The 27,615-nt window shown below is 50.1% G+C and overlaps 2 protein-coding genes across 19 annotated transcripts in view; both read right to left on the bottom strand.

Annotated features, from left to right (window-relative positions):
- Window positions 1-81: 81 nt before the first annotated feature.
- On the bottom strand, window positions 82-7,368 carry CCDC134 (coiled-coil domain containing 134). 4 transcript variants are annotated; one of them, XM_040596684.1, is made up of 8 exons: window positions 7,284-7,368; window positions 3,937-4,066; window positions 3,094-3,211; window positions 2,145-2,266; window positions 1,818-1,902; window positions 1,381-1,562; window positions 1,074-1,145; window positions 82-691 (listed from the first exon to the last, which is right to left on the bottom strand). In XM_040596684.1, the coding sequence occupies exons 3-8, from the start codon at window positions 3,194-3,196 to the stop codon at window positions 566-568; spliced, it is 690 nt and encodes a 229-aa protein (XP_040452618.1). In that variant the 5' UTR covers window positions 3,197-3,211; window positions 3,937-4,066; window positions 7,284-7,368; the 3' UTR covers window positions 82-565. The 4 variants fall into 4 exon arrangements, with proteins under 4 accessions (XP_040452618.1, XP_040452621.1, XP_040452619.1 ...); XM_040596687.1 differs by having other exon boundaries at window positions 1,393-1,562; XM_040596685.1 differs by having other exon boundaries at window positions 3,937-4,060; window positions 7,284-7,328.
- A 491-nt stretch (window positions 7,369-7,859) lies between these two features.
- The window catches only part of MEI1 (meiotic double-stranded break formation protein 1), a 39,013-nt gene continuing 19,257 nt past the window's right edge, over window positions 7,860-27,615 (bottom strand). For 3 of the 15 annotated variants that reach the window (XM_040594769.1, XM_040594773.1, XM_040594774.1), the window contains 15 exons: window positions 27,023-27,120; window positions 26,054-26,228; window positions 25,796-25,943; window positions 24,958-25,230; window positions 21,690-21,855; window positions 19,473-19,577; window positions 17,676-17,786; window positions 16,911-17,092; window positions 14,473-14,554; window positions 13,806-14,008; window positions 12,991-13,072; window positions 10,819-10,925; window positions 9,853-9,984; window positions 9,395-9,504; window positions 7,860-8,069 (listed from right to left, as the gene is read on the bottom strand). In XM_040594769.1, the coding sequence (XP_040450703.1) occupies window positions 8,024-8,069; window positions 9,395-9,504; window positions 9,853-9,984; window positions 10,819-10,925; window positions 12,991-13,072; window positions 13,806-14,008; window positions 14,473-14,554; window positions 16,911-17,092; window positions 17,676-17,786; window positions 19,473-19,577; window positions 21,690-21,855; window positions 24,958-25,230; window positions 25,796-25,943; window positions 26,054-26,228; window positions 27,023-27,120 (2,020 nt within the window). In that variant the 3' untranslated portion in view covers window positions 7,860-8,023. Of the gene's footprint in view, window positions 9,505-9,852; window positions 9,985-10,818; window positions 10,926-12,990; window positions 13,073-13,805; window positions 14,009-14,472; window positions 14,976-16,052; window positions 16,269-16,910; window positions 17,093-17,675; window positions 17,787-19,472; window positions 19,578-21,689; window positions 21,856-24,957; window positions 25,231-25,795; window positions 25,944-26,053; window positions 26,229-27,022; window positions 27,121-27,615 lie in introns of those variants that run through there. The other 12 variants (XR_005827979.1, XR_005827980.1, XR_005827981.1 and 9 more) reach the window with 12 other exon arrangements.

Raw genomic sequence — 27,615 nt, 5'->3', positions numbered from 1 at the left:
GTAAAACAGCTGCTGGGAAGCGTGCAGAGCTGAGCTGGCAGAGGTAGCGGCTGGGCAGACCAGGTGTAACCAGGTGGGGGGTGCCAATGAGATCACCGGTTTAACAACAAAAATCCCAAAACTGAGAGAAGCAGCATCGCTTATGAGGCTGTTTGGCATGACGCGTTCCCCAGCCCACCCACGACGGAGGAGGCACATTCAGCGCGGGGCGTGCTGAGGCGGGGAGGGGTCCCTGGGCTCCCCGCAGGGCTCAGGTGCACCATGTCCCCCTTGCCCTACTTCCCCACAGGCAGCAGCACCCTCCGTGAGCCCACGGCATGGCCCCGCTGCCTTCCCATCTGTGCTTTGGCTCTGGGGAAGGGGTACCCTGCTTCAGCCCCACTGGGGCAACCCGCCAGCACCACCACTCGGCCCCCGCCAAACGAAAGGGAAAGGCAACAAAATAAAACCCACGGCACAAACGGAAAGGGGACCGCTGGGCACCAGCTCGAGGCTGCCAAGAGGGAGCAAGCCGCTCCACATCCCAGTGGCATCGCCCCCGCCACGAGGTGCAAGCCCCCGTGTGCTACAGCTCCGACTGCGAGCGGGAGATGCGTGGGCCCTTGCGGATCTCCTTCCGCTTCTCCTCCTTCTTCCTCCGCTTCTCCTCCTCCCGTAGCGCCTTCTGGAAGGTGTCCGCACTGGGGAAAAACTGTGGGGTGACAGCGGGGGGTCATCATGGGGGAGTGCCCACAGCCTCCCAGAGGCACAACCCCCCAGCAAACCCACCGAAGCTCACACACAAGCCCCACGGTGCCAGGGGGTTTGAGGTCAGACACAGCACAAAGCAAATGGGTCCTGATGTTCCCCTTGGGCATGATGGCCATAGCAGTGGGGAGATGGCACCAGAGGCCCAAAGCCAGCTGCAGCCCAGCTGGGAAATTTGACATGCGTGTTTCAGTCACACTTCTTCCATGCCGGGGGTTTTTGGTCATTCCCCACCAAACCACCCGTTCCCTTCCCCAGCCAGCTGCCTGGAGTTGTGATGTGACCAGGCAAGCCCATGGGGCAAGCCAGTGGCATTGCTGTCTTACCTCAGAGTGGTCCGTTTTAAAGGGATTACGGTAATCAGGCGATTTCTCACTGATTCCCAGCTCCTGAGCCATCTGCAGAGCAAAGCGGAGACCGCGTCGGGGAGTGGTACCTCCCACCCACACCCCCCTGCAACCAGGGTCTCCTCCTCCCCACCAGCCCCCTCCATGCTCTTCCCCCATCCCTCAGCCCAAGGACAACCATCAGACACGGAGCACACTCCCCCTGCCCTCCTTTTACCCCAAAAACCTCACCCCACAGCCCCAGCAGCAGAGAGGGGACGCGGCAGGGGGGGACCAGGAGCCGTACCAGCCCCAGGACCTGGGAGTGGGGTCCCTGTTCAAACACGCCCGTCAGGTTGCAGAAGCCGATGCCCCAGCGGATGAGGCTGTTCCAGTTGGAGTTGCGGTCGAAGTAGTGGTGCACGATCTTGGGGAAGCGCAGGACGACGTCCCCGAAGAAGGCGGTGTTCTCCACCACGTGGGAGTACGCTGTGGGGACAGCCACCAGCGCCATCAGCACACATGCCCTGTCCTGCTGGTGCCTACATCCCCACTGGGAGATGGGGAGGCTGAGGGCAAGTGGGCAGGTTCCCCCATATGAACTGGTCAGAGAGACAGCAAGAGGGGCCCGAGAGAGACGTACCAGTCCAGGTCTGGTCGGGTACACAGGGGTCCCAGAAAGAATGTCAGCAATGCACCAGAGCACTAGAAAAGGGAGTGGGGCAAGGACTGGAGAGGACCTACCATCCTTTATCTTCTCATCCTGAGGGAAAGGCCCGTCGGGAGGTACATCAGCAGCGATGAGCACAGCCCGGGAGTCCTCCAGCACCTGCCAGAGCCCTTGATTACTGACCCAGCCAGCCAGCCCTTACCTGTACCCCAGAGGTGCTGCTCCAGCCACTCCGCTTGGAAGCCCCATGGAATCCTCCCTTCAGGTCCTAGAGCCCACCTGCCCACCCATCTCTTCCCTTTGAACCCGCAGAGGCTCCCTGGCTCTCCCTGCTTTTCCTGCCCACCCTCCATGGCCCCACAGCACACCGAGCCCAGAGAGCATCCAGCACTGCGGCTCACTTTGAAGAGTCCCTTGAGCATGATGTCAATGATTTTGTACTGCTGGTTGACGTCATTGAGCTCAATCAGGTTCTTCAGTGCGTTCATCTGGTCCTTGCGCTTTACCTCAAACAGCTTCTTATCTGCACCACCGTCAAGGGCACTGCCAGCATGATCCCACCATGCTCCTGCTCGCCCCCTCCACTGAGCACCCAGCACCATCCCAGCCCCCCCAGGTTCTCCACGGGGTGCCTGAGGGCTGGGGGCAGCACCTAAGCCAGGATGAAACAATGGTTTCCAGTGAGCCCCTTTGCCCAGACACCCCAGCGGGGCACTTAACGCTGGGCGCTCACTGGGGAGCTTCCTACTTGCCAGCTCCTGCTCTGGCTGATGGGCTGGGGGAGGACCACAAACTCCCACCTTCCCCATACATGTCTCCATAAGCACGCATATTTAATATCTTTTCATACTTTGCCTGTTCTCCAAGGGATGTTGCTGTGTGCTAAGAAGAGCCTGCATTATCCCACCTCCTAATAGGCAATAACGCTCACGGCACAGAGGAGACCAAGTGTCACAAACCCAGGAGCCCTGTTCCGTCATCCCAGCCGGTGACCCCAAAGCACTGGGACCCGCAGGCATGCTCCCAAGCACGGACTGGGAAATGTGCCCAGCATGCTGGAGCAGAAAGGAAAAGTGCTGCGCTCGGGGGAACACCAGGCACCACCAAAAAACTCATCTCTGCTTCTGCCCTGAGCCAGGCGCTTGGTTAGTAAACTCAGGAGCTCAGCTAAAGCTCTTCCACAGAAGGGCAAACAGGCAACTGCCCAGCAGTTCTGGGTCCTCTCTCTTCCATTCCCCTGTGCCTCTTTCCATGGTCTCCGACCCTTTCTTTCCCTGTGCACAAGCTCCCTCTGGCCTCAGCAGGCACGAGCACGTATGCAGGGCACGAGGGGCAGGCTGCAGAGGATACAGATTTCCAAGCCAGAGTCCACCCTCTGTTTCTCCAGGTCTGCGAAGCTGCCCCGGGACAGCAGCAGTGGCAGCACAAAGGGGCAGATGAAGAGAAAATCCATGTCAGCCGCTGCAGCCTGGAACAAAATGAACCAACAAAATCAATGGCCAGTGAGGAGACTTACCAAAGGGAGAAGTCACACGAGCCTCTCAGGACCACATTGCCCTTAGCGCCAGGGTCCTGGCCCGCCTCTCCCTTGCCCCCACAAGGGGTTTGAGAGAGACAGTGGCCAGAGCAGGCCCACGGGGTGATGCTGCAGCCAGCCCGCCCTCCCCTACAGGGGAAGCCCCGGTCTCCCCCTCCTCTCTACCTGCTTCTGCTGCCGGCTGGGCCCCCAGAGATCTGACTGAGCGCTGACCCAGCAGAAAAATTAAGTCCTACCCCTTCTCCCAAAAATAACAGCTACCTTTTTGCTGGGTTTGCGAGTTAGAGCAGCCCAGTCACCAAAGCAGCAGGGCCAAAGGGAGGAGGAGGATCACCAAGGGGCTGAAGTCCACCTCTCCTTCAAGCACCAGGCCTGACCAGCTTAGCCATCTCACTTCACCTCTTGGGGTGCTGGTACCTGCACCCTTCCCCTCGCTACAAGCCAGGTGCCAGCTGCGGGCCCCATGCAGAAAAGCAGCAGTTGGGTGACCTGGTAACTCCCACCCTTTGCCCCAGGCACGTCTCTCTCCGCTGCTCTGGGCCACAAGAGCCCGTCAGAGAGAGCCAGCTTGCAGAAGAGAGGCTAGAGGAGAAGGTCCTTGAGAATGAGGACCCTGGTCCCTGAGACAGCTTAGACCTTGAAAAGGAGAGCGATACCTCAGCCTCCAGGCAGGACTTGAGGCAGCCTGTCCACAGGGATGAGGTTTCTGCAGAGGCGAGCAGTGGCCACCAGCAATTACAGAAGCAGCAGCTCCTTCAGAGGCATCCCTTGACCTGCCTCCTGCTCCTGAGGGAAAGGCAGGTGTGTAAGGCCATGACAGCTGCCCTCACCCTGCCACCCCTCTCCCCTCCCAAGCCCGAGCTCGCCTGCCCAGCTGAACCTGTCTCTGTGATGCCCTAACACTGGGACAGAAACAAATCCCTTCTTTGCAACAAATCTAGATACTTTCTTTTCCTCTTGTTTTTCTTTTTTAAACAAATACGGGTTGTTCAACCTCGGGCCCAGGAGCGAGGCAAAGCAGGCAGCACTGGCAGCTCTTCCAGCCCAGCGAGGAGCAGCGGCAGCTCTCGCCAGGCACCTCCCGCCGAGGCTGAGCCAAGCGCCTTCGCAGCACAGCCAGGGAAACAGTGTCGAACACAAGAAACCCTCTGCATTATTTTGCTATTGTGCTTTGCAAAAGGCAGCACTCCTGGAAAGGAACAGATCGGTGTAACTACAATCTGCGTTGCAGAGGAAGACACAGCTGTCCACAGGTGTGGGCTCAGCATCACGTGTTTTGGATGTGATGCAGAGCCAGGATGGCAGCACAAGCCTCCCACGCCAGGCCTGGGGTCTGTCCCCCCTGCCCGCTGTGGTGTGAGGCTTCAGGCTTATTCCAGCCACCGTGAAGCACACCAACAAGCCGAGGATGTAAGGTGAAGTACCCCAGTCTGGGCAAACAGATGCTCTGCTGGACCCACCAGCCTGGTTGGCTTCCAACAGGTTGCTTCACCCTGCCAAAACCCACGACCCAAGGGCCCGAGGCCTAGCCCAGCGAGGGGGTATGGGTCCTCCCTCTGCAGAGCCCCCCCGGCTGCTCACTCTCTCCAGGCTCTTGGGGAGGAGTAAGAGCAGCAACTCGAAAGCACAAAACGTGACTGCCCCTCAGATCAGACACACGGCCATAAGGACCAGGCTGGCTATTTGCCATGCTCGTGGAGAACCAGAGAGAGACCTTGGAGGCAGCTGGCGGCCTCCAGACCAGGCTTTCAGCAAACAGCAAAACCGCTACCTGCAACAGCTCCACCACGCTGCCTGCAGCAGTCCCAGCGCCTGGGCAGGGCTCCCCGCATCCACGCCTTCCAACCTGGGAGACAGGTGGCCAGAGGAGGCCCTGAGGCCGCTCTGAGGAAGAAGGTGTTGAGCTGCAAAAAAAACCTGCTCAGGCAGCAGAAGAGCAAAGCATGGCTCTCAGCTGAGGTGGTTGCTGACCAGCTGGTTACTGCAGCAGAAAGCCCACCAGTCTGCCTGGCTGCCTCTGGGTCTCAGAACAGAGACAGGCTTTTCCAGAAACATGACATCAGGTGCTACAGTATAGATGGTTAGTGTTTACAATGAAAATGTTTTTAATGACTTTACAAATCCTCCTGCAGCAGCCCTACAGATTGTGTCACAGAACAAGGCTGGAAGAGGACTGGAAGACCACACCATATCAGAAGCCCATCACCTTTTCATCTGACCCCTTCCCTGCTGATACTTATTCTCACACCAAAGCTACTGACTGCCATAGTCCATCAGGGCTGAAACACCCCAGTGAAAACAAAGCAGGATCCAGTTGTTGCCCACACCTGCAGGGAAAGTGAGGCTGCTCGTGCCATGTGGCACCAGCTTCAGTTTCCCTTTGCTGCCCTGCCCATTTCACCCCATTTTAATAACAGAGAACATTCCCTCCTCTCCAGGCTGGACTGCGTAAGCACGAAGATGCCAAAACTTCTTGAAGATGTTCCTCCATGCTTTCCCCATGAACCCTCCCTCATGTCTTCACACCTGCTGAGGGATGAGATAAGACAGAAACACCATAAATCTGCTCCACGCTTCCCTCTTGCTCTTCCCTGAAGAGATCCCTGCTAAAGCTGGCTCTGCCCAGTGCTCCCAGAGCAGCCCAGGGAGCCAGCGTCTAGCCTGATGCTACAGATGGGAAGGAGTTTCCATCAATATACCCTCACAGCCCCGGCCAGCTGGTTGTTTCAGCAGAAAGCCCACCAGTCTGTCTCGCTGTCTCCCATCCTCTTAATTTAGACGTGTTTTTCCAAAGACATGACAACAGACGCTGTGTTATAGATGGTTAGTACTTTCCATTAACGTGTTTTTAATGACTTTATAAATTCTCCTGCAGGAGCCCCATCTGAACTGAGCATCCCTGGGATTTATTCACTTAATGAGCTCGCAAGGGAAAGCCACGCTGGCACACTTCGGTTCCCAGGAGGGACTTTTCCAGCATCCCCCCGATCCCCTTTGCAGGGCACTGAAACGCAGGGGGAAAAGCATCATAAGGCAGCTTGCCCCTGGAGCACACCGTGGCAAAACAAGGAATGAAAGCTCCCCGCCCCACAAATTCATCTCCAAGCCGCTCCTCCGTCAACCAGATGAGAATTAATCTCTTGTCACAGCCGAACCAAAAGCTCTGGATGTGAAACACAAGCTGCTCAGAGTTCTGCTAGGATGTTCCTCTCTAGGGCTTACAGGACCAGCTGCTTCCATAACACGACGGCCCTTTACACCTGCTTGCCTCCAAAGTCCCTTAACCACCAAACCCTGCACTTGTGCATCACAGGGATGGCCGCCAGCCGGGATCAGGCAGCCCCGGCCGAAGCCAGCGAGCTGCTGCGCGGAGCGGATCCGTCCCAGCCCGCCTCCGTGCCTCCCGTCCCGCTGGAGGGGCTCAGCAGCACCCCGAGGGGCCCGGGCGGCCGCGGTCCCCTTTCAAGCACCGCTGAAAGCAGCGGCAATCACACGGGGACGGAGGCGTGGAAATCGGATCAGCCGAGCCCAGGCTGGCCGCGCCGCGGGAAGCCCACCCGGGGCCGCGCCAAGGGGCCGCAGCAGGCGGCACGGAGCGGATGGGAACCGGCGGGGCGGGGTGGGCCGGCTCCCCCGGTGCTGCCGGCGGTGGGCTCCTCGCACAGCCCCTGCGCGGGGCTCCGGCGAGGGCGGAGAGGGGGGAGCCGGCGGCGGTAGCAGAGCCCTTCGGGCAAGGGCAAAGCCGCTGCACCGAGGGTCCCCGGGGCCGCCCCGGCCGCACGGCTCCCCTCCCGCCCGGGGCTCCCTCCGGCAGCGGCCACCCCCGCCCCGCCCGCCCGTGCCGCGGGCTGCCCCATCTCCGCCCTTCCCTCCCGCCCCGCCGTGGCCGGGCAGCCCGCGCCGGTCCCGCTGAGCCCCACCGGGAAGGGGAGGGGAGGGGAGGGCTCCCGGCTCCCCCCGGCCCTCCCCCGCCGGGCGGGGCGGCGCGGCCGCGTCCCCTCACCTGCAGGCCGGGAACCGGGGCCGGTACCGGGATCGGCGCTCACGGCCGCCGCGCTGCCATGCCGCTGCCGCCGCCCCGCCCCGCCGTGTCACTTCCTGAGCTCCCGCCCCGCCCCGCCACCGGCCCCGGTCCCGCACCGGCCCCGCCGGGGCTGGGGGCAGCCGGGCCCCGCGCCCCCCCGCGGCCGCTCCCGTTGCGAGCGGGTCCCCCCGGCTCCGCCGGGGAAGGAGCCTCGTTAGTTACGGCCCCAGCGGGAGCGGGGCGCTTGCAGGGCTTGGAGGCAACAGGCAGCCTGAGGGACCATCCGTGACCTGGGAGAAGTCTCCCCTTCCCGGCGGGACGAGCAGCACATCTGCTTCCCCAGGGCTCCTGGCTGTGTCTCGGCCACCCCCGCCGGCCCGGGGGAGGGGGCCAGCCCGCAGCACCGCCAGCTACACCGAGGCAGGTGAGCCCAGCGCCTCCGTCACACCCGCCACCCCTCTGCCACGCTGTTTCCACCAGGCAGTTCGGTATCTTGGTAACTGAAGAGCATCAACCAAGCCTCATCCCACACAGAGCAGATAACAAAGAGCCCAATTCAGTAACTGGGCTTTATCAATGACTTTCAACAAAACTTTTCCTGAAAACGAGCTAAAAATTCCTTCCTTTGTCCATCTTCTCTCTAGTAATAAATGGCAGGATGAGGTCTCCTGTTCCATTCTTGCCTTGTTCCTCTGCTGAGTGCACTGTTTCTTCTTATTTCAGTCTCCGATGTGTGAGAGAGACACTGCCACACTTCCCAGACATCTGTCGTTGAAAGCATGAGAGGAAAATGATTGGAAGGCATGGCTGAAACTCCAGCATGCTACGGGAATTCCCACATTTGACACATTGCTGACAGGAGGCTTTCATTACTAAACCAACCCTCCCCCAAGCCATGGACCCCTTCCCCCCAACACGTGTGAGAAATGCCAGTGTAAGTGAACCTGAAGAAAGTCCTTTCTTGACAAAACTTAGGTCAAAGCTTGGTTTTGATCAGAGGATTTTGTTTCCATGTTCATGACTATCTTATTCAAGTAGCCACCACTGCTGCACTTCAAACACATCCAAAATTTTTCCTAACAACCAGGATTCGAAGGCTTCTTCCTATGTGGAAAAGCCAGAAATGAGAAGCAACTTTAGCAACGTAATGAGGCCTCCTGTCCACCTTCCCTCACCCCTGTACAGACAAGCAAAGGCAGTGGAGACAAACTTCGTGGGGCTGGATGGTCTCCACCTGAACAACTTATGCTCCGAGCATCCCATCATGGAGTGGTTGTTTCACACTGGGTGTAAACACGAGGACAAGCTACTCCTCACAGGCAGCAAACACCTCACCTACCACATACCCTGCACGTGGCTGATGACAGCATCCCACAAAGGAGGAAGTCCCCACCCCAACAGGAAATCACTGCCCACGGCCACTTCCATCACCGCTACCTGTCTGAGGCAATGCGGCATGATGAAAACAGGAAGGCAAAAGCAGACAGTTTGAGAAATAAACAAATACTGCTTCAGGCTCCCTCCTCCACCAGTGATCTGGGAGCAAGCCCTGCCTCCATCCCTGGAGAAGAGGAGGGCTCATTTCTCAGCAGGGGACTCCAATGCCAAGCAGAACAACACTCGGTAACTCCATTCAGTGGTTTCTGAATGCTCGCTGTACTTTGAAAGCACTCGAACCATCTTTGGGTTTCTACAACTTCATGGGCATACCGGCACCAGCTAGCATGCAGACAGAGGTTAAGTGATTGCTCATCCTCTAGGGATCGTTACTGCTTTGAAGTCACAGGCTCCCCCACCTGCTCCCGTTTCATCAGACTACCTCTGCCATATAGATGAATGCAATCCTAGCACACAGACCCATCTTTCATCCCAAATGTCTCCTCATTTCCCAAATGTCTTCTCAAATTTGGGGGATGATGAAGTCTTTCACCCCAAAGTTAGCCAAGTGTAGAACCACTCAGAATTTCTCCAATTCTCTTCGCCTTCAGCTGGAACAAAGGAAGGAGCAGCAGGTTAAGTATTCTTTCCATCTCTGTTACACCTACCACTCTCACATCCCCTATCAAAGGCATTTGCCCAGCAAAGGATACACAATGTCCTGACGTTTTACAGATGAGGTCCTCTGGCCCACGAGGCGATCCAGCAAGTTTTGAATGGTCCCTGACTGCACTGGCTCCACCTGGCAATGACTGCTCTGAATCTGAGCAGCCAGAAGAAAGAATGATTTCCAGACCAACAGGAAACTGTTGGGCTTGTTCCTTCATACCTCCCTCCCTCATCTCCACATAGAGCAATGAGACCTTCAGATTTTGAGCCAGGAACCAAGAGGCCACGCAATATGATGACACACTTTAGGCAGCTGCTGGCATCACTCCCTTTCTGATTTCACTGTACACCCCTCAAGGCAGTAGGCCAAGCTAGCAACCGCAGGATTCTTCTTCATCTTACTACAGCCTCCTCAAAGGAAGTTTATGGCTCCCCACCACAGGCTAAAGCAAACCCCTAGGGATTACATTCTCATTTTCCTATGCAGTCACTGCTCTCTTACCTGACAAAGGAAGAGGTGAAAAGCACGAGCTGTGGCCTCAGGCAGCTCTGCTAAGTTGACTTCTGTTGCTTGCTGGAGAACCTGGCTAATTTCTTTTTGAGAAATAACGTTGCTGCTCTGATATCTCAGAAACTTGAACAAAGGAAAACAGAGAGGCATTAAACAGTGAAAGACCCACCGACTCCAACAGTGACTCATCTCCTGAAAAGACCTCTTCTGTGTAACGGGATGCTGCAGCACCTTAAGCACAGGCCTGATTTTTATACCACTTCTAACAGAACCAGTGCAAATATCTGTGTTGACAGTGCTCTGATTTATAATCAGACTTATTTTGGTTCAGGTCAGGAAGGAACTGAAATAAACCAGGTAACCTTTTAAAAGTGAAATAAGAATAGCAAATATTCACAGACTCATCTTGTATTTGGAGGAGGCAGGTTCATATTAACAACCCCTTCCTCGGGGCCTTATCTTCAGCATTTCTGCTGGGTAGGCCCACATTCCCCCTCCTGCTCCCAGGCCCCACATACAGCAGCGTAGTTGACTGCGGTAACTCCCTGCCCTGAAAAGTCAGGTCTGTGAGGTTGGACATGGGGAGACAAGCTGTGATACAGAGCAGAGCTCTGTTCTCCCAAGAGCCACAGCACGCTCTCTGACTGGTAACAGCAGTTGCATGTTCTCTGTAGGTTTCCCCTCTCCTCCCCAGGGGTCCTAGATGATATAAATAAATGCTACAAACACCAGAAGAACAGGATGTGCTCACTAACAGCGAGGTCAGTTTCTGCAGGGTGTGGAAGGGAAGTTCACTTGAAAGTACCATTATTATAGGGCACGAATATAGTGCCAGACAAAGTCACAGAAGCATCTAAGATTGTGTGTGCGTAGGGTTTAAGTTCCAGTAACTGACCTACATGCACTGTACTGACATACTGGAAAAAATGGAGAACAGCCTGCCCTTTCCCTGCTCACCAAAGTCATCAGCCTGAGAACTTCTGGCTGCAGAAAGGACTTCTGGCTCCCATCGAGTAGTGTGAAGAGCAGGAATCGGTGCCAGGGTTGTGAAGCAACATGTAGAGCTGGGAGAGAAGGAGAAGCCAATCAAAGACAGCTTTAAAACTGGCCAAGTGACAGGCTGGACCCGGATAAGCACAGTCTTCAATACTGACCCCAAGTTTTCTTTTCTAGACCCCACACTGTGAAACACTAAGGGGATATTTTGCTCTGTTCTTACTTGCTTTTTAATCTGTCACTCTTTGGGCAGGAGTTCAGTCATGAGGACAAAAGCTTAATAGCTTTTTAAATCAGAAAATACATTTTGTCCATCTTTGTGCTGGTACAGGAAGAGAAACCTTCTCCTGGGGTGCATGTCATAAAACAGTAAGGGGATATCTTTAGCCAAGGGTTTCAAAAATAACACCCTCTGGTTTCAATATGAGGACAAGTTTCCTGACCGTGGGTTTTATTTAGCTGCAGAATACCCTTTGGGGAATGAAGGAAGTCCTACAATATCAGCTGCACAAACCGATCCTGAATCTGCATCAGAGAGTGTAATATTGGGACCAGCCAGGCTGATGGCAGCAATGCAAACAATCAGGAGAGAAAATGTTCTTGCTAAGGAACATATATGATGACAGAGGTAAGGCTCAAGGTCACCACCTGTGACAGCATGAAGTCTTTCACTGGATGCTACAGTTGTGTTACTACCTTGCATGTACTGCAGGTTAGGAGCATGGGATGGACAATGACAACAGGTCAGCTGATAAAACTTGTATAACAAGTTTGAACAAGTATAACATGGTATAACCATGGCAACTCACTAGAATTTTAGAAAGGTCCCTTTTCCACTGGCAGTCACATAACCTCCCTATTGCCACTCAAAGAATCTTTTCTCTGGGAAAATAACACTAAAAAATAATGTAAAATGTCTGGGGGCTATCTTCCAGCTGGTAGAAATGAGAAAGTAAAAGCACTGTGCACTGAGTTTGCCCTGCACATCTGGAAAAAAATCTCTGCACCGAGAGGGTTTTAGAAAGCCTCAAATGAGACAACTCCTAGAGGCAGAGTCCAGGCCACACTCTTTCCAGTGTTCTCGCATCTTTCAGTCAGGCATAGCTATGACCCTTATTCTGCTTGGAATAAGGAGACTCCTGTTATTGCTGTTGTGAACTTTTGCACCACAGCAAGAATTTAGGCAGCCAAAGTGACAGGTTCAGCTGTTGCTGAAGCAGCATTTCATTAGCTTAATCCCAAATCAGTGGAACCTCCCCATAACATGCTACTTTTTTTTTTTTTTTTTTTTCTCAATCCAGCCTTTTAATAGCTTCCCTTCAGCTACTGGCTGTCATTCATCTGCAGTATTACATCTTCATTTGAACTGCTTCCTCTCTCCCACTAGTGTCCCTTTTGTCTGGTGTTCATTCACTCCATCCCCAACTCTCTTAGTGTTTCAATGGCTGAATGGAACAGGTCAGAGACAGAGAACTTTCTGTCTGCTTTAAGATCAGAGCCAGCACCGGAACTTTGTGGCAGGTGGCTGACAATAAGCAGAAGGTTCCGTTTTTCCCCCGGACTGTATAACACTGTCATATTATGTTATATTGCTAACATGGTATACATCAGGTCTGACATGGACTCCAGAAACCAAGGTCTGCATTTGCCCCTGGAAATCTAGAATTTCCAGCTTCCATTCCCTAAGGCTATCTAGTACCCTGTTATCCCTTCCTCTCCTTCAGGGCCAAAATGACCACTGTCCATGTGTAAAACACATCATAATCAGATCCTCCTTCCCCAGTATTTATGGTGTAAAGGTTTGTTACAATTGGCCTGGAAGTGAAAGACTATTCTCCTATGCTCCTTCCATTCCTAAACCTTTCACTCTTACCATATTGAGGGTGGGGAATGAGTTTTTTAGTTCTGGAAAGCTTCTTAGTATCCAGAGCCAAAATGAGGGCTCATGCCTGCAGGGGAATCGAGCACTATGATTTCATCCCACAAAGTGCATGATTAGGCATATAAATGATTTTTCTTATTGGGCATAAACTCATTAACCACGTGCTCCAGGGTGCTACTGGACGGAGATCAAAGAGTTCAACATCACTGCAGGGAGGAAACCCAGGAGAGGAAAGAGCAGGAAGACTTTACCAACATCCTGGTTCTTCACATACAGGTATTCCACTAAGGTTTCCAGGCAGGCAACCACAGCTTGAGAGAGCAGCAAGTCTTTCTGAAATACCAGAAGGGGAAAGAAGAAGAAAAAAACCCCCAAAACAGTCAACAGCTATTGCAAGAGGAAAATGCATAAAGTGGCAGGATCTGAAGAGCATGCAGCGCAGGAAAATAACACCCTTCATCTCCTTCACAGGATGTAACATGCTGCAAATTATCTGTCACGTCAAGGAGCCAGACAAAGGCATGACTAGTTATCCTGAGACTAAAAAAATATTTAAGTAACAGCCTCCAAAGAATAAAAGATGGGAGCCCAACATCACTTGAGAGAGTTAAATGTAAACTGATGTACTACCCCTGGAGCTCAACATCACTTGAGCAAATTAAATGTAGACTGATGTACTACCCCCCAAAGCACCTTGCCAGGAGCGTGGGGGAGGGACTGGGATTTGTTACATTTTTCCCACCTCTGTCCTATGGGTGTGCTGTCCCTGCAGAGCAGGAGATGGGAAAACAGAGATCATCATTAGTACACAGAATTTCAGCTATCCAGTTCAGCAGCAGGGAGTACTGCATAGCTTGATTTACCTTCTTTCTCACTGCACCATGCTGCAGCAAGAACATTTTCCCTCCTCCTCATCACATGTCTGTAAGGGGTGGAAAACGCAGGCAGAAAAAAAAAAAAACAAAACAGGCAGCCCCTTAGGTTCTGCAACAGGGTGGGCTCTTGGGTTAGTGTTCCTGCTTGAAACCCAACACTAGTGTTGTTCCAAAAGTCACATTTTATATACCTGCAACTGGACATGCACCAAAAGGTTCTGCAAACTGACAACAAGCGAGAAGACCTGGTGCGTGGCAAGGGGGTGCAAGGCAGCATCCTGCAGTGATGACGGCTGTGGTTGCGTAGCACCTGGGGCTGTGTTGTGGCCAACGATCACCAGCAGAGAAGAGAAGTTCTGTTGCAGGACAGCTCTCAGGAACTGCATGATGCTCACTAGACAGGGAGCCACTTGTTAGTGTGTGTCAGTGCTTTCCTCTCCCCCACCCTGTGTGTTGGTGCCCGTGCAATAGCACAGAAGAGAGTGAAGAGAAAAAATCTGGGCTTAAGGGCCCATCAGTTTCCCAGCAGTTGCTGACAGCTGCAGACAGGAATGGCAACATGAGTTCCCTTGTTCATCGTCTCCTTGTGAGACAGTATCCCTCCCAGTTCATGCTCAGTTCCTGATGTCACTACCAAACTCCAAGGAGAGATTTGTCCAAACACAGCAGAACTCCAGAGTTCCCTTCTGCCCTTTCTCACCACCAGTTACGTATCTGCAAAGCCAAACGGACCAAAGCTTCCAGACTCCCACCAGCACCTCCACTACCCCATTCCACAGTCACCACTTCTCCCTTGTTGCCTGTAATATGGTACTAGTGGCTGCTTCCAGTCAAATCCCTGTAACAGATGCAAAATACCTAACAGTAGGATTGGCTTCTTCTTCCTGAAGATGACTGCATTCAGGACTTCCGTTAGGTCTAGAGAGAGTGTCTGGTGAACCTAGACGAGAATGAACAACAGTGCTCATTTGGACCAGGTAAAAAGCTCCTTTACATACTTCCAGTCCTTAGGCACTACCCCACGATGACCACTGAAGAACAAGGATCAGCAACAGGGTCTCAGGAGTCTGACCCAGAAGGGAGAGTTACACCACTGGGCCCTCAAGTTTCACTCACCACCACCTGCCAGCCCACAGCTTCCAAACCACAGTGCAACTTGTGTGCCTGTCACGCTCTCACTACTCCCTGCAGGCTGTCTGGGACATGGCTGTCAAGACTGCTGAGCACATGAGGTAGCAAGAAGAGCCATCACCAAACACGGCTGTACCTTAGTCACACAGCGAGTCAGCAAGACTGAGGAACCAGGCAGTCAGAAGTCACCAGCGACAAAAATCTGTCCCTGCCTGCTGGAGCTGGGAAGCCTGCAGAGAGTCCAGGGTTAGGAACTACAGCATAGGTGAAGGAAGCAGAGGAGGTTAGGGACTTGGGAACTAGGGGAAACAGGAAAGGTGGCCTTGAGAGGGCAGTCTGCAACTGACACAGCAATCCAGCAGATCTGGATCTGGCAGAGCCCCAGAAAGGTTCAAGCTCTTCAGTAAGGCAGAGAGTTGGCATGGGAGGGCAGGCATAAGGATCACAGAGATGACTCCTTCAAACCATCTTCTGAAGACAGAAATGTTCAACAGAAGAGCTAGGAGTACCTCCTGCAACAGGGTGACAGTGATGATTTGTTTGCCAAAGGCTTTAATAGCCTACCATCCATGACCTGTGTTTATCCACAGGCTTCTACTAAAGCCAGTAGCAGTAACAGTTAAGCCACAAGCTTGCTATGGCCAGGCAAGTCCTCGCTATTAATGTAGGAGATGAATGTGGCCATTTCTCGGAGCCATTGTTTCCCTCTTTTTGTAGGGAGGGGAACCTGCAGGGTCAGGGAGACAGCCTGGCATCAGCTCACATTTACAGACATGAAGGCCAAAGGCTCTCTTAACAAGGGCCTTCAGGATGTTTTGTGGAGCTTCAGCTATACTGAACAGCAGAAAGCAGCAAGAGAAGTGAGTCTTCCTTTTATCCGCCCTCTCCTTCTCCCTCAGCAGACCAGAAACACTGAAGCAGCCTTGAACCATTTCCATTTGCCACCTGTATCTGTAGCTTTTTTCCCCATCTCTGGTGCAAGGATTCTGGAATGCACATCATAGCACATCAAGCCAGTAAGGTATTGCTGAAGCCAAACAACAGGTTTATAAACCACTAAATGATTGCACTTCAAGGATCGATATGAGCTGAGTCACTCCCAGAAGGTGAAGCTCAACACTAGCCGCTAGAATTTAATCCCTTTTGGGACTGGCACAACACTGACTATGCAGACACAGCCCTGACTTGGAAACTGAGAAGGTAAATTGTAGAGCAAGGATGGGCAGGTCTGACTACGCATCACATAGTAACACAGCTGACAGTCCATACAAGTCCCATGCTCTAAGACGTAAGCAGAGGCAGCTCACCCGTGAAGTGACAGGTGCAGACTTTGGTCTGGGATGGCCTTTTGCAAAACATCTTCTCTCAGCATTAGAAAACCAACACTTGTCCCTCCATGCAGATGCTCATGTGTGGTTAATGTGATTTTATCATCTGCAAATAGGTGTACCACCTCCCAAAGAACATGCTCTGCTGGGCATAAGTGCAAGAGCAGAGCTCACAGCTCATGACAGGCTGTTTACCTGCATATCAGGAGAGGGAGAAGCGCCTGGGTAGATACTTCAAAAGGTAACATTATCCCCTGTGTTGGCATTAGAAAGTGCTTCCCTTGAAGCTGTAATTCTAATATCAGCTGACAACTCCTGCTTAGATGTCCTGTCAGACTGCAAATCATCAAATACAATTTGCTGCCCACATTCATAAGAGCTTGCTAATATTGAACACTTACTTGCCAATAATAGGTTTGGATTGTGACTGCTCCACTATTGATCGTTTTAGTAACAAGAAAGTACCTTACAACATGGGAGCTGTGCCTCCCACCCCCCAGCCTTCCCTTGAGAAAGGCCTTAAAATGTATTTTGCTCTGTCCTGAAGTGGGAAGTGATTTGGATTAACAGGGCTGTGTATGTACTTTCCCCCCCAAGAATTCTGCCCCTCTCTTAACTCTCCAGTGATTCAGGTCTCAGCCTTCAGCCACATGCTAGCTTCCAGTCCTGCTTCAGAAGTGCAGCAGGGAGTAACTTGTGGATGATAGCAAAAGAGCAACCAAGGCAAGCAGATTCCAGGCAAACCACTTTCCTCTGCTAATGAAGATTTTTTCGAATTTTTTTTGTTTGTTTAAGGTTTAGCCATTCCCTGGATCTGAACACTAGAGAGGTTCTAACCTCAGTATTGTAGCGGTGCTGATAAAGTAAGAGGGATGCAACCAACAGCCATCCAGAGCACAGCAAGGCATCCTCAGATGACAGGTAAGTAGGTTCAGAGGGAGGGGACCGCAACCAGGTGTGCTCTAGAATCTTCTGCAGGAGCTCTAGCAAGGGCACATCGGAGAGCAGCACGGCCACTGCTGTGTGGGAGAAACATAATCAGAGAGACTGATGGGATGGCACAGGTTAAACCAGCTTGACAAGCAGAAGAGAAGCACAGAGCACACCCCTGCTGCAGTCTCAGCTGCCATGGCTCATCAGGGTAAGGCTATCCAGCTATGCTGGTATTCATCTCCTCCAGCAAAAGCGACTGCTTGTCCAGCTAATAAAATGACTAGCCTTCAGCTAACACAGCTGGAAGGTTGGTTAGAGCTGTTCTCTGTTATTGTTTAATTTTTTGAACCATGGCAATACCAGAACATTTTGAACAAGGCACCAAATGCCCACTGCTGTGTTTTACGAACAAGAAAAATACAGTGGTTCTGTCTCTCAGCAGCCAAATTCTTGAATCATCAAAAGGCAGCAAAAACAAACGCAACCAAAAAAAATCTCTCAACCTAGAAAACCGCATCCCAAATACAAAATGGTCTTTGTTAACTGTGATGCTGCATCTGGAAGGGGAAAAATCTCCCTTACCTGCTGAGACAATTAGAATACAGTCTCTTATGGCCACGCCACAACCTCACTGAGGTTAACTGAGAAATCAATACAATTTTGCCTCACCTCTCTGTTGACTACAAGGTGTTGTCTGATGAAGGCTCCAGTACAGAAAATTCAAGGATGGCTGCAGGAGGTCAGTGTCTGTCGGCCTGCATTTCCCACAGAGATTACTGACTGGAAACAAAAGAACATGCATAACACAGACACCAACATAACAGAGCACCTCAGCACAAGAAAGAAATCAGTCAGTGAGGAGAGAATTTGGACAAGAGTGGTACAACTTGAAGTAAAAATGAACAGAGCATGGTACGCACAAAGCAACAGGCAGCCGCCCTGGAGTGTTTGTTTTATACTGGACAGTGCAGTGGAGGATGATAACAAGGAGCGGGGGAACAGAAAAGGGTCTATTAAAGGGCATATACCACACTGGGCAGAATCCAAGAGCAACAGACTGTAAGTTACCTGTTTCCACAGAGTGAGTTTGATCCTAATACTAGGTCAACCACACACAGCCACATGCCTGTATCACATGGTGATCAGACTGGGGAATGGCATGGTGAGCTGTGCTCCTTCACTCTCACCAACTCTGCTCACACTAGGAATAAATGCGCCGTGTTTGCTGTAAGCACAAAACACTTAGGAACAATAGCAAGAGCCTGAGAGGTAAATTCAGGACTCAGGGCTCAGCAAAACTGTCATAAGAGATCTTTTGAAGAGCTTAAAGTCTGAGTAAGCAATTCTCAAAAAATGCAAATCAACATGCCTCCCCACACCTCTTTCATCTACGAGCTGGTTTCACATAGGCCTCATCAGAGGAGAGTGCCTTGCACACTCATCCCTGAAGGACATAGCCTGGGGAGCCAAGCTGGGAATGAAGGGGGTGGCTGCAGCAGGGAGAGTTGCATTGAAATATACAGAACAGAAAGCAAGAGCAAAAGGAGCTTGTGACTCCTGGGAGCAGCTGAGCTGTGCTCTGAAACTGCAGCAGTGAGCAAGGCTGGTATAAAGAGGACATGCTTCTTTCACACCCCCAGTTCCCTTCACTAACAAATGTCTGAGAAACACTGTTTCTTTACAAGGGCAACACAGGCAGCCCTGAGACACAGAACATTTCAAGTTGAAGGGGATCGTCCTTCAAAGTCTGCTGGAGAGATCAATTTGTCAGAGCAGGGAAGAAATGAGAGGATAGATCAACTGAACTTCCTCCTAGTAGCTATTCTTTTTCATAGCCTGCATGAACCTCCAATAGCCAAGTAAGAAGGGAGAAGTTATCAAGTAAGGATCACCAGATGAGAGAGCACCTCATGGTATGGTGAGTAAACAAACACAGCCCACTCTTCTGTGTCTCTGAGGTGGAGTGGGCAAGTCCTACAGCTGGTTGTGACCCATATGCTCTGGACTCACACTCCAGGGAAAGCCCAGGTTTGCTAGGCTGCTGGTCCCTGGTGGCTGGTACACAGGACGCCTCTGTGGCCTGAATCCCACAGGATTGTGTTAGCAAGTGTGGACAAGGAGGGATGATTCAGGAAGCACATCAGCAATACTGTCATGTGCCAAGTCAACAACAGTCACAGACCCTGAAATCACGTCATGGCCAGGGCAACACTTTGGTCATCTTGTGAGGTTTCAGACAACAAACGTATCGTAAAAGCAAGAGGAAGAGAACCTGGGTTTTATTGACTGGACTGATAACCAGGGCTCTTTACAATGTTCTGGCTATGAAAGTATCTCGAAGCAACCATAACTGTAATGCAAGGTACACCTTCTCTCAAAGGACAAAGAGCCAGCCCCTAATCATCTTATGGAACAACTAACAAACACAGATCAAAGCCCTCTGGGAGAAGATAGACGCTCACTCACCCTGATGAAGCAGCTTGAAGTCTGTGCTGTCCAGCTCCCTCACACCCTTGCTCCGCAGCTGCACCAGGAAAAGGAGGGTCAGCAAAACAGGCAGGTTCCTGTTAGCTAAGAAGGGCACAGACAGCTTAGCTTGTCAGTGAACTCTAAACTGTTGGATGTTAAAGTGTGCCAAGAACTGCTAATTTTCTGGCTCAGGAATGACAGTGGATTAGGGGAGGAAGTATTCCCCCTTTCCACATGCACACACACAGAGTCCCAAATTCACTCTCTTCTCTGCAGTTCCCTTTGGATCAGGCCCCCTCCTTGCTGATGTGGGTTGGCCTGAGTTACTTGCTGGATCCTGCCAACACCCTCCTAGGAACAACCAGAAAAGAGGGAGGAAAAAAGGAGGCCAGGATCATTTACACCCGTAGTGAACCTTGTAAGGGGCATGGTCACCAACACTCAAATCGATGCCACTAATAAGCCAGAAGTCATAAGCCCTTTCTAGATGCCCTCTTCCCATTTATTTGACCATCACTGGCAGCCCATGCTTTGACAGCAGCCCAGCACCTTAGAGCACTTGGCTGCACAGGGTTTGTTCTCTTCCATCTTGTGAGGCTGGAAAAGGCTGTCCATCCCGCCCCACAGGGCAGATCAGAGACAGCAGAAGTGAGAGCCCACACAGCATGTCTGTATGTGAGGAGAAAGGAGCTGCTTAGACTACCAACTCCCCAGGGCAACCCCTCCCTAGTATATTCAGTCTTCTGCAGCACTGTAAACAGGTAAAGATTTTGTATTGCATATAGCAATACCTACAGCAAGCAAGCCTCCAGAAAATATCTTCACAAAGGCTCAGGAATTTTCAGTTTTGAGGAGGAAACATTCACAGGCATCTTTAATGTTAATATATTCTTGATGGAGTCCCACTGTCGGGCCACCTTCTTGTCTAAGAGCAAGCTACTGTTTGAACAGGGATGTGGATCCCCTGGACTTACCTGCCCCAGACCTCACAGAGAGCTGCCTGTGGGCTGGGAAACAAGGAAGTCATGTCTCCAGAGTACATCTGGTGTTTGACTTTCTGCATGGGGCTGCCAGGGACTCGGTTAATGAGTTCAAGATGCAGTATGAAGAGGAGCTGGGGATATTAGTGGCAGCAGAAAGGCTCAAATCTTGCAAAAACCCCTCTAGCCTAGTGTCCTGTCTCTATCACCAGTGGTTTGGAGTAATAGATGTGACTCCTGCAATAGGGAATGGACAATTCACCTCCCTGCAGCCTCTGGCACCCCTAGATCAGCAACAGAGGGACACCACAAGTCCAAATGGGCACAATTCCAAACAAGGTCAGATGCCAACATAGCCTTCTTCATCCATAATCTTGTAGCTTTACGCTCCACCATGCTCCTGCTTTAAATCCTCCCTCTTCTCCAGTCTACTGATTATCCTGGAGGTAAGGCAAAAACACTTTCCCTCTTGTTTCCATCCCAATGGCTGCACAGCAAAACACCCCAAATAGAGCGGGGCTGTTAAAAGTGTCAGCGGCCCTCTCAGGAACAAGTAAAAGCTGTGCTGGGCCCCCATCCTGGGGGGGGGCAGGGACATCCTACCACTGCTTGCTCTTTCAGTTCATGCTCACAGGCTGCTTCGCACAGCACCTTTCACAATGGGACAACAGTCCCAACCCCACAGCCAGGACTAGTAAGGAAAACAGAGGGATTTCCCCCAGTTGCAACTCTGCTCTGAGAAATTTAATAGAATTATGAGATTTGGTGATACTACAGTTCCTGCTTGGGGATCAGTATCATGAAAGATTCAAATTATCTCTTCCCTTGGTCTCTGCGCCCTGGGAACCCAGCGTATTCAGGCACACCTTGCACACAGAAAAGGCAAAAAGGAGGACCTTTTTCAGTCACCAGTTGAACCCCTGTTCAAGTTGAAAGATTTACCAGCACAGCTCTCCACTTGAACACTTACAGCAGTATAAGAAAACCTTGCCTTCATTTAACAATCACAGTTTGAAGCCAGAATAACCTAAATTAGAAAAAGACTCTCACTTCAAAATAAGAATCTCTGGAAAAGGAAACTAAAACAGTACAGTTCTGTCTGCAAATTTCCTCATGCAGAAGAGTACCGAAGCTACATCAGCAGTTCAAAACCAATTTATCCTGGACTGCAACCCCTCAGCCATCTACCCTGCTAGTTGATCTTATAGCAAAACCAAGTCACAGCGGAGGTCACCTTGTAAAGAGGCTGAGCTGCTCTCTACCAGCAACTGCTGCAGAATCTGAAGGAACTGACTCCGGAGGAGGTCACAGACAAGAACATCCTCATTTCTTTCCAAGAAGGTCCTTAGAGTCATCAACACCTTCCAAGCCACCTCCACAGAGCTTGAGCAGACCAGGTCCTGTGAGGGAAGCAGAACACACATGACCTTTCTGCCCTGATTAGGCAGAAGTCGTTGCTATTTAATACTGTTACGCTAATCTGCTGCCTTGGGAAACAGCCTAATAAAGCACCATTCAGATTAAGTATGTTCTGATTAAATAGAGAACTGAATAAAGCAGTCGCCTGAATAAAGAACTGTCATCTAATAGGCACCTCTGAGTAATATTCCGTTTAAAGGATGCATTTCACTATGTAAATCCTGTCCAGCACACAACTCTAGGGGTAACATACATTTAAGGTCAAGATTTTAGACAAGTGGAATCCTAAAGCTAGTGCCCTGTTTCCAAAAGCACAGAGCCTCTGGCACTTATGGTCTCCTTGTTGTTTAGAAAAATCAGGTTGCATATTGAAGATGCTTACCTAAAATCAAGCTTATGAGTCAGTCCACAGTTACTCATTTTCAAAAGGCTGGCAGCCTTCTACCTGCAGTAGCAACATAACAGCTAAACTGCACAAAATGTACATAAACCAGACAAGTAATCACTCAGTCATGGAAAATGGAAGAGTCACGTACACCACGTTCAGCCCACGAGCATGCTTCTTGACTACAGAGCTCTGTCTGGAGTCTCTGCGCTGAATCCCACAGCCAGTAGCCTTAATTTGGGCATAGTTCTGTTGTTAAGGTGTTTAACATTAAATTCACCTGCACAGATGTACAGATGCACTTCCATAAAATTAGGCAGAAAATGTCTGGTGGTGCTGACATAGTATGATCATCTCAACACACATTTCGTCAGCACTACTTTTCCTTTCCTCCCTGAGTAGTCCTGGCTACTGCACTGCAAATGGTACAGCTGGAAGAGGTAAACAGAAAACTGGCCTCAGCAACCAAGCCTACAGCCTGCCACAACCGCCCACTGTGTTTTCCAGCTGGCTTCTCCCTATCACACAGTAGTCATGCATCCAGGCTGGGATGATGGAGAGGAAAAAGCTGTGGGACCCCATACCCAAGGAAAACAGGTAAGGTAAGAACAGGTTGCCTGTGCCAGAAAATCCTCTCTAGTTCTGAGCCTGATTCTTGACCATATCTGAGACCTCCAGGAATAACGGGCTGGGAGACGTCTGCACAATCAGCTCTGCTGACATAGATTTGCTCCATATAACATTCAGGAATGTAACCTAACGTCAGTCAGCCCACCTCCATTCTCCAAAAGAGTGGCTCAGATCTGGAGCATGAAGACAAGTGGGACAGTGTGTGATCACGACTACATTCCCCCCAAGATGAACACACAGCACAAAATGGCACTAACCAAAGGCCACAGCCTTCCTGGTCCTGGAAAATGCATCACTGTATTAACATCTTCCTTCCTACTGAGAAGCTCAAGGTCTCAGAAGAAGCCACTAACCATCTGATCTGTTCCATCCAATCCAGACAATTATTAAAAGCAGATAAGTGAATAAATCATCCTTGGAAGGATATTCATTTTTTTTTCACTGTACCATGCAGAGGCCTTTCCATTTTACTTGTGCATTCTCAGGCTGAGGTTATTCACCTCGTAAGTTTTCTGTACATCTACCAGTATATTTATCCCAGGATATTGCACTGTTTTATTAGCCCATCTAAATTCAGATTGATTATGCTCTTCCCCAACTGAAAGGTGAATTGTCAAAGCCTGTGATTTATTGCAACTCACTTTAAAGATCAGGACAGAGCTAAATTAATTTATTTCTGCAAGAGCACATGGCAAGACAGTAAAGGGAAAGCAGGAATGCTGTACCATTCAGGGAAGGAGCCACTGTTTCTCTTTTGCTTATTGACAGCCCTGTGATGTATACATCTGCTTCAGTTTATGGAGTGAAAAGTTCCAGAACTACTGCCAAAGGTAACAGCATAGTTAACTGATAATGTCAACTCATTGATCACTTTTACTAATGCTCTGCAATGGTATCAAATGCCTGAATGTTGCTACCTACTCTGCAGTTATCACCCTAACTGCGAAAGGGATCTTGCCCTATGCAAAAGCCCTCCTGTCAGCCATTTCCGTAACCTGAGATACTGAAATTTACTTCATAGCCTCTCAGATCAGGAAAAATACATGCCAGTCTGTAATGCCCAATGGGAATCCACCCAGAATCAAGCCTCGTTTCTTCACTGTCTGCTGATATGGGTTTCTATTCTCAATGATACATAGTTTTAATTTCTCTAACAGACTAGAGAAGAACCGTCACAGCTCTTAGCTTTTGTCCTTAACAGGCAAATCTTGTGGTCTTGTGTGGAAATGTTAGCAGGTATTTACTATGTGACTGGCTGAACAGTCATGGGACAAGTGGCCACTGACAGGGAGGGGTGACAGGGCAGGTGGGAAAGGTGGAAGTGAGAGAAGGCCTCTGAGCAGCTGTCAGGACCTGGATTCTGTCATCATTACATAAGCTAACAGAGCTTATTATACCAGCTAAAGGCAAACATACTAGTCCTGCTACTTCAAGGCCCCCTTCTCCCCTGCACTGATTAATTTTCCCTGTCCCAAGTTTTTTATTTTGTCTTTTTTCTTTTTCTTTTTTATTTTGTCTTTTAAGAGCAATAAAAGACTACTTGCAGTCCTGAAAACTCAAGAGTACTGCAAAAATCTCTGACAAGACTCTCCAGTCAAAACCAAAAAGATTAAACTCCCAAGCAAACAGAAAGCTGTGCCTTCAAGACTTGTTCTCTGCACCCTGCTTTTTTCAAAGTTCTTTGTTTGTCATACCCTTCTCATCTACCAGTAGTAAACCATAGCTCCCATTAGCAAAACAGCTTCCTGAAAGGCTGACAGAAGAATCTGGAGTACCAAACTGTGTATCTGGATAGAGAAAGTAATAGGGTTTTTCATGGCATACATTAGCAACACCCATCAGATCCCTTCCCAAACTCTCTAAAGATCCCTTTCTAACACAGTGGATGGATGACAGAGAAAGAGCTAACACACATACACAGTCCCACTTTCCATACCAGGCTTCCCCAGGAGGTGGAAGCCCTTCTAGCAGACTCCTTGGCCTCATAACAACACTAAGAGCTTTAGGAACCAAAAAGTCCCCTAAATCAGGGCCAGGGTAGTAGCCTGTCCTTGTGAAAGTCACATACCAGTAAAATAAGTAAAATGCTGGAATTGCTCTTCAGAATGGGAAGTACCAGGTTAACACTGTTCAGCTGATCAGACACACCAAAACCAGCTTCTTCAGTCTCAGGTTGCTTGCAGTCTCCCCAAGAAAACCAGAGTTGAAGGACTTGGCGTCCAAATCTCCCCATAAGCTCAGGGTAGTGCAGGAAGAATTTCAGCAGGAGAGGGCAATGGACATAGACCAAGCTCAGATCTGGAAGATTATCCAGGATCCTCCTTATGGCACACAATGACCTCTGGTAAGTGCAGGGGAGGGAAAGGGGGAGGGGGAGAGAGAACAAAACAATCACTAGATACTGAATATCAAAAAGCTGAAGTGATGGGAGTTTACTCTGAGAAACAGTCACACTGCCTTTTAAGTAGACAAATGTATCAGTTAAACATAATTTTGTGAAGCCTATTTGCATCACAAAGGCTGAGGAACTTGTAGGCTTTGTACAGCACTCAAAGCTGTGCAGCAGCAAACAGCCATATGGGAACATTACAAAACCTGCTGCAGAGGCTGTAGATGTGTTCAGGAGACTGAAGCTATGAAATGTATTATATTCCATACGTGAATTCATAGCCTATCCAATGCATTTACACTTCCCACACATACACAAGTTTATTCAGTCAAATCTATATTCCCTAGTGGCTTTTCATAGTTAACTTCCCAGAGTGCAGATGCACTGCACACTCTTCACTCATTCACCACTCACCACCTACATCAAAATACTTTCTGCAAGAAGGTTGATGGGAGTGGGGAGAAACTTTAGCTTTAACAGAAAGAGCCCAAGAGGTAGCAACGAAATCTTCTTTTACCATGTCCAGGGCTTTGTCTTTGTCCTGACAGGCAGCAAGGAGGTAAAGTGCAGCTCTGAGTATGTATGGAGGGGGACAGTCTCCATGGTCCTGGGCTGACAGGAGGAAATTTCTTATGGCTAAAAATAATTCTGCATCTGGGACAAACCTGCGTTCAAGGAGGTTGGAGTGGAATCAATAACATTAGGGATGCCTTACCCTCCAATACATGATATGTAATGGTCACAAAACCACTTGCCTTGTATACTCTTGGCTCACCTGTCCCCAACGGTGTAGGCAAAGTATAAGAGTAGTATGAAGCAGTGCTGGTGGCTGCAAAGAGACTGATCCAAAGAGAAGGGCTCAGGGGTTTCAGCCAGGAGGAGAAGGCTTTCAGCAATGGTGTAGTTTAATTGAGGCAGACCCTTCTGCAGGAGCTCAGACATCTCTTGCTCTAGAAATAAAACTAATATGAGCAGGCAGGAAGTGAGGAATGTCTATGACAAAGCAGGGTGGAACAGAGGGGTGGAAACATCTGCCTGCCCTGATTCAAGCACATTAAATTAGGGAAGCTCCTGATGTAAGAAATATCAAAGCCAACCTACTACCCCACAACCTGCATACAGCAAGTGCACCTCTCTGATTTGGCATGAATGGAGATGTGAGACCTGATGTAACAGAGCTGGCTTTAAGGATGAAAAGACATTTCTGTCTGAGGTTCCCAGGTCTTTGCTGATGCTGCCTGTATGGTGAACAATCACTGCCAGTGGGAAAAGTGGCTTTTGTGATGCAGAAACTTTCATCTCATTCATTTGGGACTTACTTATTATGGAAAGTTAACAGTATAGACAGGAAAGCTTTACAGAGTATGCCTGAGGAAAAAATGACCTTAATCTGAAGATATGGGTGACTATGTGGCAAGTAATATTGTTTCAATTAAGCCATGCACAGTTCTGCTAATAAATGTCACCACGTAACCAAAACGATAGGCAGATGAAACACATTCTTTCAGGTAGGGTTCCAAACTCTTCAAAAGGTACTCTCTGAGTGTTACTTCCTTGCTGGACCAGCTTAAAAAAAAAGCTGGGGAAAAAAAATTATATTTCTAGATAGAGCTTATGTGTATCCTCCATTCCCTCTTCCTTTGTCTTTTATTATTATTATTATTATTTTTGCACCTATTGCCTAAATAGAGGGTGGCAGGGTCTCAAACTAAATGAAGCAATTTTTCTCTTTCCCCACACTTGCCCTCCTGAGAAGAAGTTCTTTCCTTCACCGTGGCAGAGTAAAGGCTCAGGCACAAGCTGCAGAGGAAGCTGGAACAGGCCTGATTCAAGGCAGGGTTACTGTGAAGAAGAGCAGAAATATACAGTGAAGAAGGCTAAAAACATCCTCTTCATATCTCTAATACCACACATTGTCTGCCAGAACCTCAGTTTACTGAATGACCACATACAAGCACCTGCCCCATCACAGAAAGACTCCAGGAGCCAAACTGGGCTTCCAGGAAAATGAGGAGCTCCTAATGACATTCAGCTCACATATGTGGTGGGTGTGCATGGTAACAACAGTGAATGTGTTTGCATACCTTGGGACAATATGAATATGGTGGGGTACTCTCAAAATCATCACACCTGGTATATACAGGGAGTCCTTTAAGGGCAGGACTCCTAACACTGCAGGGAATGGGAGGTGTTTGAGGGTGCCTCCCCATACTCAGTTCCACTGGCAAACACCAGTAAGGAGATTTTGTAGCAATCATGTTTCCAGCGATGAACAATGAAGAATGCAAAAACATTAACTAAAAGGGTGAGAACAGCTCTATTTCCAGGTACTTCTCT

This window comes from Falco naumanni, chromosome 5, assembly GCF_017639655.2.
Source record: "Falco naumanni isolate bFalNau1 chromosome 5, bFalNau1.pat, whole genome shotgun sequence".
Lineage (NCBI taxonomy): Eukaryota > Metazoa > Chordata > Aves > Falconiformes > Falconidae > Falco > Falco naumanni.
The sequence above is the reverse complement of the archived record's forward strand: the minus strand, read 5'-3'. Positions and strand labels throughout refer to the sequence as shown.

Bases quoted from the DNA above. Each gene is read 5' to 3' on its own strand.
- CCDC134 (XM_040596684.1), bottom strand. From the start codon at position 3,196: ATGGATTTTCTCTTCATCTGCCCCTTTGTGCTGCCACTGCTGCTGTCC. The intron at 1,146-1,380 runs GTACGGCTCCTG...TTTGCTCTGCAG, and splicing joins ACTCCCAGGTCCTGGGGCTG to ATGGCTCAGGAGCTGGGAAT. The intron at 692-1,073 runs GTAAGACAGCAA...GTCACCCCACAG, and splicing joins TTAAAACGGACCACTCTGAG to TTTTTCCCCAGTGCGGACAC.